Source organism: Haliaeetus albicilla, chromosome 12, assembly GCF_947461875.1.
Source record: "Haliaeetus albicilla chromosome 12, bHalAlb1.1, whole genome shotgun sequence".
Taxonomy (NCBI): domain Eukaryota; kingdom Metazoa; phylum Chordata; class Aves; order Accipitriformes; family Accipitridae; genus Haliaeetus; species Haliaeetus albicilla.
This window is the reverse complement of record NC_091494.1, coordinates 38,174,193-38,186,492: the sequence shown is the minus strand read 5'-3', so window position 1 is coordinate 38,186,492 and position 12,300 is coordinate 38,174,193. Positions and strand designations below refer to the sequence as shown.

At 37.6% G+C, this 12,300-nt stretch overlaps 1 protein-coding gene across 1 annotated transcript in view; it reads right to left on the bottom strand.

Annotated features, from left to right (window-relative positions):
* ANKFN1 (ankyrin repeat and fibronectin type III domain containing 1) overlaps window positions 1–12,068 on the bottom strand; it is a 70,286-nt gene extending 58,218 nt beyond the window's left edge. The window contains exons 1-2 of the mRNA XM_069799235.1: window positions 11,852–12,068; window positions 4,384–4,594 (exon numbers count right to left, since the gene is read on the bottom strand). Of these exons, the coding sequence (XP_069655336.1) occupies window positions 4,384–4,594; window positions 11,852–12,037 (397 nt within the window). The 5' untranslated portion in view covers window positions 12,038–12,068. The remainder of the gene's footprint in view (window positions 1–4,383; window positions 4,595–11,851) is intronic.
* Between the last annotated feature and the right edge of the window lie 232 nt (window positions 12,069–12,300).

Below are 12,300 nucleotides of genomic sequence, written 5' to 3'. Positions count from 1 at the left end.
TCAAGTGGGCTAGAGCATGCCAGTTTGTACCACTTAAGGATCTGGCCACTTAAATGGGATTAACAACATTAATAAATTGAGCAAATTTTATCTTCTGACGTTTCTCATATGCTTAAAAATGTCTTAATTAGACTGAAATCGCATATATGTTTTAAGTTGGTGGAATATTAAAAATGACTTAAAATAATAAAGCATTTCATTTCTATCTAACCCCTACTTTGCCATAATATCATAAGCGTTCATAGAAAAAAAGAAGGTTGTACTGGTAATAAACACATACAATATATAAATCTCTACAAGCAAAGAGAGATCTAATTGGCAAACTTAAGAATGAGAGTTTTGTGCCTAAGGGCCATGGCTGGTATGGAATGGATCTCTTTCCAGGTTTTCTTTGTGCCAGAGTTTTGCCCGTGTAATATCTGATTAGTCCTCTGACAGACTGGACAGATAGCAAACAGCTTGACACATGGAGATTTTGTTTTTCTGCAATGCTCAGAATAATTTTAATTTGACATTTAGCAGTTCAGATTGCCTGTATGAACTACTGCGTGCTACATAAAGGTGAAAATGAAGATCGCATAGGTTACAAACTAAAATAGGTTTGATTTTAGCCCAAGTCCACAAGACGGTGAATCAAGCCGTATTTTCAGAAATGCTCTTAGCCTGAAATTGTTCAAACTACTTGCAGTTTAGAAAAATAGGAGTTGTAAAGGTGCTTAATCTGAAAAGAAATGCAACCACTGATCTGGTGTTCAATATGCAGGAAATAGCGTACAAGAGAAGGAGTTCTGAAATTACAGACAATAACTTTTCTCTGGTATCTGGTATTTTTGCAGAAGAGCTCTGAAATAGTCTTAATTTAAAAGGCCCCTATTTACTGAAAACGCTACCCTAGCACAAGCAGCTACTCTTAGCAATGACGGGGATTTGCTATGTAGGGACAGCCAGGCTCTTCATTTCCTTAAGGTTTTTACAGGAGCAGCATGAATCTTGCACAGGATGCATCGATCATTCACTTGGATAAGCCAGGAGCAGTATACATTTCTGAAAACATCAAACTGTACCATATAAAGGACCAAGACTCTGACACGTTTTTGACATCAAAATACCATGCGAGCGAAGATGTCTGTGCACATGAATGTGTTATTCCTAAACAGGAATCATAGGATTATGGGACAAATCAGATTGGAAAGGACCTTCTCTAGTCCAACTTTCTTGTTCAAAACAGGGTCAGCTATGAGGTCATACTAAGTTACTGAGGTCATTACCCAGTCTGGTCTTGAAAACTTCACAGGATGGAGGCTTTACGATGACTCTAGGCAATATGTTCCACTGCTTTACTGTCCTTATGGTGAAAAAGGTGTTTGTTTTATCCAGTCTGAACCTCTCATTTTAACTTTTGCCCTCTCTTTCATAACAATATCACAATCGAAGTTTAGCGGAGTCTAAGAATAACCCTACATACTAATGTGAAAAGCACCATGGGATCTTTAAAGCCACAGGAGGAGAGCAAAGAATTACTCAACGCCTCTGACATCCAAAAGGTTGTTTTTGAAGAATGTTTGTCTCTAAGACTTTTCTTTCAGAAGCTGGCTTGAAGCCATCCTTCTTGAAGTTTGATCGTTCTTCATATGGACATCAGAGACATATGGCCAGGCTTACTGGAATCCGTTGGTATCCTAAGAACTGCCTGTTTACTGGGAGGCCAAAGGTGATATGGTTTCCTGGATCCGTGCCTACAATAAACATGCAACACATCTGATAGCACAACAGGACTAAGGAAGGAGATTTTATGCACCAGAACTTCAGGTGATTGAGAATTGGCATTGGTTCAAATTCTCACTAAGGATCTGGCTCTATCTGTTTAATCAAGATTCTGATCCACAATTGTCAGGTCTTGGAAATGTGTCCAATCAGCCACTGGAAATTTTAATCTTATTTTTATTTGGGTTCACATGAACAAGCCAAGCCAAACCATGAGTATATGATGAATAAGAGTAACTGAAAAGATAACACAGTGGACTTTGCCTGCTCCCCAACTAAATTAATATTTTAAATGCTGTACTCTCTGATCTTACTTACTTTGTGTTTAAGAGATGTTGGGTTCCTGTTAAGATTTATAGTCTGAGCACTCCATGTGGAAATGAAGATCATAGTTTTACTTTCTATTGCTTTATCTGCTGTTCCTATTCCAGGCAGAAATCCAGGTGATACAGATGGAAGCTATCTGTCCTCCAGATCCTCTTTTCTACAGCATTAGGTTAGGGGCTATAATGAGGTTTCGGCTGGATCACTATGGCTAATATAGTGGAAAAGCGAGTTTTCTCTGTAGGAAGCTTTCTGTGTGCACTTGGGATGGGGAATTCCTCTACCTTGCAGTCTCCCAGATCTGTGCATCTGTCCTATACACTTCCAATCAGATTGAGAGATGCTTGTGTCCTGTCCCAAAATTGGAGTGGGTCAGAATTTTACCTTGAAATTCCCTCCCCTCCCACTCAGCCTGGGGAAGTCTTGCTCAGCTGCCCACCATAGAGAAATGAAAATGCTCCTGCTGGGTGCTGGATCATGTTCTTGCAGCCCTGAGATCATACAAACAGAATGGATTTCATTCTAACAGGGCTGGTTAAGTACAGAAAGCAAAGCAGAAAGACTAGAGAAAATAGAAAGTGACTGCTATCAGTTCCACATGAATGAAACCACATACAAAGATGCTGTGAACCTTTGTTTTGAATGCTGAAAAGAACTTTTTGCATTTTGCTCTCAAGTAGCAACTGTAAACCCTTTAAGGTAAAAAAACCCAAAACAAACAATCGTTTGCTTTTTATTGAGAATGCTTCATCCATTATTTCAATCAGAAAAACTAAAAATCAAGATAAGTGAAGTGGAAATTTGGTGGGTATATTTTGAAATGGAAATGAGGTGGTTATATATTCATATTCTCTGTGTTCATAGGCATGTTTGCATTGATTACAGGAAATGAATACTAATTTATGATTGCCCCTGCTCGCCATCAGACTACATTTATTTACAGATGAGGTCAATGAAAAATTAGTTTAGTCTTTTTTACTGCTGTTTAGAACACTCAAGACTGTGTTTTCCTCTAGATTTGTCATGGTTAATGAATGTTGCTTCAGCAGTCAATCATGTACTCTAAATGCTGTCACACTTTTTTTTAAAGCCTCAGTCATGAACCATGACAGAAAAATAAACAAATAAATATAAAACTAAAAAACTCTTTTCACTGAGCAGCTACACTATGCAAAAATCTCCAGGGAAGGTTAAAGGAGGCCAGAATAAATGATAATATAAGTGCTGTGGACATAGAAAAGCAATAAAGGTGTACCAACACTGAGGGTCTGGCAAAAAAACTCAACACACACGCACATGCACACACACTCTCCAGTGAAAAAACTGGCAATGTTAGTAGCCTCAAGGTGCAATTTCCTGGAGCACTGAGATTGACATGCCAGCACTAAATGTTGTTAATTTAACTAACTTCAAATTAATGGCAGAGTCTGCAGTGGCCGAACCCCTCAAACACAGTCTCATTATAGCCTTGCTGGGAATGTCCTAAATATAGGCATTGACAGTTTAAAACAAATTCGCATACATTGGTGTATTTTTAGACACAAGTAAGGCGTCAGAGTTTGTGTCATGGTATACGGTTGATTAATTGGGTTGGTAAGTCACCCTCCAACCCACAAATTGTGCATAAAAATGCCCATGAAGGAATACAAAGGAGTTTTATAACTACAATATGCAGTTATAAGAAATATTGGTATTCCAGTAAAGTGAGAGGGTCTGTTTTGTGTTTAGATTTTCTCTGGTTCTGTAGAACTTTGAAATTCTCATTTAAGTGGGATTTTAGGCCATTTGAAGACCACAAGTGAGGAGTCTGTGGGTAATGGAAATGATAGATTTCAACACAACCTCTCTCCTGAAGGCCGCATAGCCAAAATCAAAAGGGTAATCCAAATAAACCAAAGTCTAGACAACCCATCGTCCTTTCATTTTTGATGACAAACTCCATATTTCAGACCATGATCTGTGAATCACTCACTCAGTTCCTGTTTCCATATTTTTAAAGAATTTTTTCTCAGTATTGATATTAACTCAGCTGCCCCAGTGTTAATCACATTAGACGCTCAGTCCGATTCCTCAGTTGGTGTATCTGACAGAAAACAAAAAAGATCTACTGAGCACGCATTCAACAAGCGGATATTGCTGCAAATGTCCTCTAGCACTGTGGTACTATTGCTGGTATAACCATCTTTATGATCAAACCAGTCAGGTTTTGTGTATAATTAGTTTCCCCAAACAGCAGCAAACCTAACCTCCTACAGGCAATTATCTGAGTAAATTCAATTTGTGTTCTTTACTTACAGTGTGGGCTTTCCTTTGCCCCAACGTGTAGAAGGGTCCTAGCAATAGGGATGTTGTTTGTCAAAATGGCAATATCCAAAGGAGTTAGTCCCTCACTGTTTGGTGTGTTCAGGTCCAGCTCCTCCAGTGTGTATTGATAAAGAAGAACCTGAACAGCATCCAGATCTTGCTGTTCTACGGCCTCAAACATAGCTTCATTGCACTGGAAATTCTGTGTATCAATAAAAACAGAAATTCAGTAAAACTTTTCAAATATCGGTGGTTTAAAAATAAATTGAGAAAATGTGTTTTGTGACATTGCTATAAAATATTGATCCTCCAGGCCCAGCTCAGGTTAAGCTAGAAACATGGAAATTGTTTGCAGCAAAGTTGAGCTTGGTCTGCTTCTGGACTTGTGTGCTTGAACTTGCTTCAGGTCTGTGGGAAGATTCAAGTGAGATTCAAACCCATACAAAACAAACCCATACTTATTTAGACATCTGTCCTATAATCAAACTATATGAGCAATATTATATGTTTTCAGTGTGAAACTGGATGAAAGACTATGATTTTAGCAGAGTCTTGGACTACTGAGTTTTTCAAACTCAAAATTTAAAATAAAAATCTACAAAGTCAAGTGATCAAAATCCAAATAAAACAAGCTACTCTGTAGAAAAACCTTCACAGCTGCAGTGTGAGCTAGTAATAGGTGCTGTTCATTCAAATACTTCAATCATTCCTATGTGCTCAGATATTTGCACTTAACTTATAACTAGAAGCAGCTTTGAAATGTATAGTCATAGAAATAAGACTGAAAACATTGACCGTCCAGTGCGCATGTCCAGAAAGTGATGTGTCTGCACAGCAGAGAACACAAGCAGCCAAAGGCAAGACCACACATGGCACCAACTCTCAAGCAGGGAGAACCTCTGAACCTTTTCCTTACCAATGCCAAGGAGATAAAAGAATGGTATAATACAAAGAAACCTATCGTTTCTTAATTGAGCTGGGGAGAAGCAGGTGCAGGAGAGTAGCATGGCCTGCAGGTTTCTGTTATGAGAACATCCTTCTGGAACCTACAGTAATGACGTGTTTTTCGCCAAGATTCATTAAATTCTTTCCCAGCGTCCCATTGCCATAATTACCCAATAGGTTTTTTTTCCTCTTAAGAATGAATTAGTAGAACCAAGAGGCCCAGCTGAGCAAGAAGGGCTCAGCATGCGGTCACATAAAGGAATTGAGATCTATGTAGACATATTGTGCCAATGGGCTTACTAAAGAAATGCATACATAAGAAAGCAAGTAATCCAGGTACATAATGTAAACTAGCTTCCTGTGTCCTGAAACCCACAGGGAAGAAACGCAGAGAAAATTCTTATGTAATAATGTGGTTTTTATGATATGAAATAAATACTGAATTGAAACCGTCTTCTACTGTGATTAGAAATTAACATTTCAGTCACACCAAAACTTCATTTTCTTTTTTAAATTGATGTAGTTTTATCCGGCATATACCTGAGCAAGTTTTGCTCTCAGTGAAACAACTCTTTCTGAAAGAGCACTGATCTGCTGGAACATCTTTTGTCTCCTCCTAAAACACATAGACTAATGGTTTGCAAGCAGTTTTGAAAACTAGAGTCCACAGCTAAACCTCTGAATTTGATCAGTTCTACAGGGATTTTTCAGTTGTGCTTGAAGTTAAAAGTGTCTTCAGAAATTCTCAGGCCTGACAGAGATCTTCTGGTCTACTGTTTTGCATGTGAAGTATTGGTACCACATTAAGAATTTGCAAAGGTGATGTTATCTTAAAGTTTTAATATGGACCCCACCTATGCTGAATATTAGGGATCAGCAGAACAACAGATGCACATAAGATGATCTTTACCCCAAATTGTCAATATAGAGAAATGAGATACTTATGTTAGATGACTATCTAAGGATGAGATGAATGATGCAGCAATAAAGCAAATCTAGGAGAGTAGTGCCAACTTGGGAACCTACCTTTTAGACACTTAAGTACAAAAGAGAGGTCATGCTGGAGAAATATTTTTTCTGTAGATTTCCATGCAGAATAAAAGATACTACTTAAACAAATGCTTCATCTGTCAAATTCTTGTTTTCAGATTCTTCTCTACATTGTAAGATTCAGATTTAATTTCATTATCAAATATCTAGATCATACTTCAGTGTTAGGTGTAAGAGAAAAGTCTCAGAAAAAGGAATAGTTGAATGGTAAGCAGCTAGATTTATCACTCTTTATCTGCCCCTCAGTTCAAGGCAAAACATTGTCTTTAAGGACATACACTGTCATCAGAGAGGGCACATCTCCAGAAAATTTTAGAAAAGAGGGCAGCACATATTTCTCTTATTATAAGGTAAAACTTAAAAATGACAGAAATTTTTACTGCAATGCAGCAATGTTTCTTTTCATTCCAGTAGCTCCACACATCTGGTGTCTTGTTTATATAACACCTTATCACCCTGAAATCAGAGATCTTATTCTGGCATTTTGCCCCTACCCTGAAGGGATGAAGTGCTCTGGCTAGAAATTAAAATAATTTTAATTAGAAAATATTTTAATTAATGGTATGATTCTGATACATGCTATATGTCATCAACTCCCACTCAAGTCAATGATACGCATTTAACAGCTGTATGTCACTGTACTGGGTACTCAGAATTAACATAAATAGATCATTGATGTTCCACCTAGAGGAAAAAAAAAAAAGCTGTGCTCCTTCACTCTTTGAAACTTCATTATTATGAATGCACAACTGTGAACTGATAGACTTTTTTATATAAATTATTAGAAATGCAAAATATATTCACCAATTCTCCAAAAATATATATCAATATTCTAAAAAGCATTAATTTCATCACAGTTTACACCCATTTCAAATTCTTTTTCTACTGATTTTGGAACTTCCTCTATACTGTTGTTTATGTAAATAAAGACTAATTATGCTTCAGAAGCATCTGCATTTTGATCCAATCAGAAAACAAGCAAAATCATATTACTTTCTTAACTGATCACAGCTGGGAAAATCTACTTATTTAGCAATAAATTCATAAAAAGCTTACAACAAAGGGAATTGGTTGAAGTAAACTGAATGACTACATTAGTTTCCATTTCTTTCAATTAAGTTCATTTTTGGAAACACCGGCTAACAGTGTGAGAGCAGAACAAAAAGGTACAGCTGATGGTATTACTCAATGACAGGCTTGTGGTGCTTACTTAGGATAGGAAACAAAGTACTTTTTGCTTCACATTTCCACTTCTGTGGCACTGAGTACATACATGGTTTTCACCTTTTTTGAAATCAGAATAGTCATTCTTTTTTAATTGACTTTATGTACATGCATAAAGGTTAAATGGTTCGCATTTGTAGAATGGTATCCTAAGTGCTCAATACCATTATTTGGCCTTAATTACAATTTTGTGTGAAACTCAATAAATCTTGTACTACATCTCAGGAGTTTCTTGCATTATATAAAAACAAAAAAACCCCTGTTATAATAAAAAAAGATGGCTAACTTCAGTATTACAGCTGAAATGAACTCAATGATATGGATGACAAAAGCATTTGGCCCTTTTCAGATACATAGACACACACTTTAATATGAGATTTTTCCTACCTGAATGATTATGATAAAATTATTTTTAAAACTTTATTTGAATTGTTTTTTTATTTTTTATTTAGTTATCAAGATTTAGACCTGCCTAGATACCTTTGAAAATGCATCTTCGGATTTTTGTTTGCCAAATGAATTACCTGAAGTATTTGTGAAATTTTGGATTTAAGTAAATTGCTGAACAGAATCTAAGCACGTGCTTAAGTTCATTCCTCATAAATGCTCTTGCAAGCCAATCTGTTGCAAAAATGTTTCACCAAAAGGGAAAAAATAAAAGCAAATTTCTATTTCTTCATTTCATTAGAAATCTGATTCAAAAAGCTGCACTGATTTAAACAAGAAACAGAGCATGAATTTTATAAGCTACTTCATCCAATCCAAACAATTATGAGACCAAATTGCAAATATCAGCTTTTCCAAATGAACAATTCAGACACAAGCAATAGGCTGAAATAGGTTGGCAAGTCTCCTATCTTCAAAGAGTGTAAAAACATGGGAACTGTGGTATGGCCTTTCTAACTGTGCATGTATGCATCCCTCATCAACATAGTAGTGTGCATCTAACCATGCTATATCTATTTCAGTCAAAAAACATCCTGGTGAGACAGTGAAATATCTACATTTTCAGCCATGCCAGTAAATTGCCCCATTTGGAAGTCTGCATTGAGCCCAGCTCTCCAAGTCCAGAGAAATATTCTACACACCTGACAAAGTTTTCCCCAACTATCTGCTTTCACACAGAAAACAGAAATATATTTGAGGATTATATAGTTTCCTGCAAAAAGCTGATTATATGCTATGTAAAAGACTCTAGTATTGCAGCAGGATTCAGGCGTCTGCAGTCCAGGGGTAAGAAATTCAAATAGGGGTAAATTGTAGTATCTTCAGACCCATGTGCTCAATTTTAGCCCAGCTGGTATTGTCACAAATACTAACAAAAGCCTTCTGATTTCTGCCTTCATTTACATTTACTAGATAACTTTCTTCTGCTCTGAAAAGATAAAACTATTGAATTCAAAGAGAAACTGAATCACATTTACAAGTGATCAGGTAAAGTTTAGGGGCAGTTTTTACATTGCTTTTTCCTTGACTCAGTCCTGCAGCCTCTAATCATTAGCGAGACAGCTGTGCTATGTGATTAATTTATTTAGGTGTTACTCTGATGCACAAATGTATATACTGAAAAGGACTACAGTACTGCTTTGCAGTAAGTAATAACCATGTTCCAGTAAGTGATTCAGTGGTGGAGTGTTTAGAAATGCAATCTTATGTAGCTTAATTAAAATGAAGTGCCCCTTTCAAGATATTTGCTCTACGTCTGACTGAAAAAGTCCACTATGTGCTACTGGAGTTGGAAAAAACGTTAAAGTAGTTTCTGCAAAGACTTGTTTTGATAAACATGAGTTCAAGAATAAAGCTATTTTGGGACATTGCTATGTCTGCAGCAAGACAACAATTTACTGAATGGAAAGTGTTGCACAGCAAGAGAGAATGGAAAGAAAACTCTTCACTAGCCAAAGCAGAAAGAAAACAAATTCTAACAAATGTTGTTCACTTGTCTGGAGACATGATTTTAGTCATTGACTTAGCTCTGTAGCACATAAACTCAGTGATTAGAAAATATATCAGCCAGCAACTTGACCAGGAATATTTCCACCCCTTCACTGATGGTGTCCTTGCTATTTATTTTTAGGGAAAACTGTGAAAACAACAGGCAGAATGGCTAGAATGGGATCCAAAGACTTTTGAGTTCAGTGGGAGTCTATTCACTGACAGTTGTGGATACCAGCTCAGACCCCAGACTGGCAATACCTAGAGGTACCTATGCTCACTTTAGGTCAGCAGTTACAAAAGTTACGTCACTCCCATGACATTGTAGCGGGTTGGGGGAAACAAAGTCAGCACAATTAAGTCTACATCCCATTAGACCACCACCCACATCACAATGTAAAATCGAGTCACCTAATTATGATTACCGATTGAATAGGCACTCCCACCACCTGACACACCTAGACTGAAAAGGGAGAAAAGTGAGATTGTAAGTAATTAACTCTGTGGAGAGCAGAGGACTTGAGCCTCAGCAGCAGTGCACTGCTCCTCAATCTTTGGGCTGTGCTCATTTGCCATTTCTCTTCTCATTAGTTAAGCATGATGGAAGACCCCATGTTTGAAGGAATATGGAATTTGAAGTGTATATTTAGAGAAACACTGGTCAGAATATATGCTAACAGACTGGCATTCGTTCAGTCTACATGTCAGTGTGCTCTGGCATGGTCCCCAGCACTAGTTTATCCTCTTCTCTTTCGCTTGCTTAGTCACACACAAGCTTGCAATTGAAAAGAAAAAGGAAAGAAAAGTCAGTGGCTAAAAAATTCATCTAAAGAATCTTTTCCCACAGTTCATACTTAGAGGCCCAAATTCAAATGATCCCCACAAACTGAAAGCATCTGGAAACCCACTGCCTCAAAAGCACAGCTGTTGGCTGCTACGCAAAGGCTGTTCTCCAGCTATCAAGACCTGTTTGAGTTTCAGGCTTCTCCTTCTCTAAAACAAAATCTATTGGCTCTGGCAGAGCTGAGAGGAAGGAGCCGTGATCCCCTGCTTCCTTCAGGTCATAGTCTTTCTTCACAGGAGAGAGACAACAATCTCTTGACTCTTCAATGCCCTAGAGCTACATTTCAGCTTAGCTCTTCCATGGGGCATGCATGGGTCCTCTGACTTCAGGAGAGAAGTGATCCTAGGGGATAGGATCATTGAACTGATCTTAAAATTATTTTCAATTCTTGCATTGATTCATATAATTTGTCTCATATGTAACAAAGATTTGCGAGTGTTAAAGGAGTCTAGAGTGTGTTTTTTATTCTGACAAAATGTAATATTTTTATTATCTGGCCCAACCATATTCAGAGTTTAGTCCTGCACTGCGCTTAGCATCTGCTTTAGTGCAGCAGAGTAATGGATCCAAGAGGTGTCTCCTGGCACATTCACAGACACTGTCATAAGTTATTGCTCTTCAGAAGTGGAGAGGAACTCTTTCCTTCAAAATAATTCAGAGGAAAATTTGAAGGATGTGTCTGTTCGTCCTACTTATGGAAAAGGGGAATTTATTTTATTTTGGCAATATCAACAGCAGATTCATCTTCCTCCAGCAAATATAAGAGATTCTATCGTGCACTGAACTTACACTGTGCTATTATTGCAGGGACACAGTCCATTCTTCAAAATGTATGTGCTGGAGGTTGTGTAACTTCACCAGCACTGGCATAAATAGGAGCACTTGTGAGTGTTGAGTCTAGCAGGTGCTTATATGCTTTCCTGTACTGGTACCAGAGCGCTTGACTGTGTTCTGTGACTAGGGTAGGGTACCCAGGCAAGACTGCTTCATGTGTGGTCTCCTTTTTCCATGGTCTTATCTAGTGACCATTACCACAGTCTGTGAACAACCTTGCATTTATCTGTCACAGCATGTAAGTTCCAAACAAGAGAGCAAGTAGAAAAATGGGAAATTCTATTAAAGTAATCTTCAGTTTTCCCAAAATACTTTTTCTTCATTTCTTGTAAGAGGAACCCTTGTGTGTATATATTTTATCCACATTTTATCACATTAATGCCAGGTTAAGATCTTACTCCTAAAATAAAGCATCATCACTTGAGCAAGGTAGCTTTTCTTTAGCCTTCAAGAAGGTCAGACTTTGTTTTGACACAGGATCATAAGTGATAAGTCTGGGAAGAACGTACAGCACTGGTCAGGGAACAGACAAAGTGAGACGATGAAAATTCTACAGATTAAAAGCAAACTGATTAAGGAGATTAATAGGACATTAAGTTGGCAATTTGATAAATACAAAGTAATTACCATTGAGGTCTTACGGAGACTGAGCCGGTCAGATCGAGCTCTGAAATATGCTTCGTCAAAGGATGTATGACTCCCCTTAAGCTTCTCTGACAGGTTCCGATATAATCGCTTTGCCGCATTTGGAGAGGATGGCACGCTGTTCTTTTTAGTCTGGAGGAGACTTAAGTTATGCATTTGCTGTGTCATTTTCAGCTAGTAGTTTCTAGAAGAAAAACAACAGCTGTTTAACAAGGTTTTGCTACGCTAGCATAATTGATCAGAACTGTATCATCAAAATGCACATTGCAAGACTTCTATGGCAAAAATCACTTTCACACACACAGTTTTTGAACACTCAGAAGCACGTTTTGGGGCTTTTTCAATGGCAAATTGCTCTTCATGGAATTAGTCCTGTGGATATCTATGGGGAGGGAGAATTAAGGACGGAAAAACTAAAACAGACCACTTCA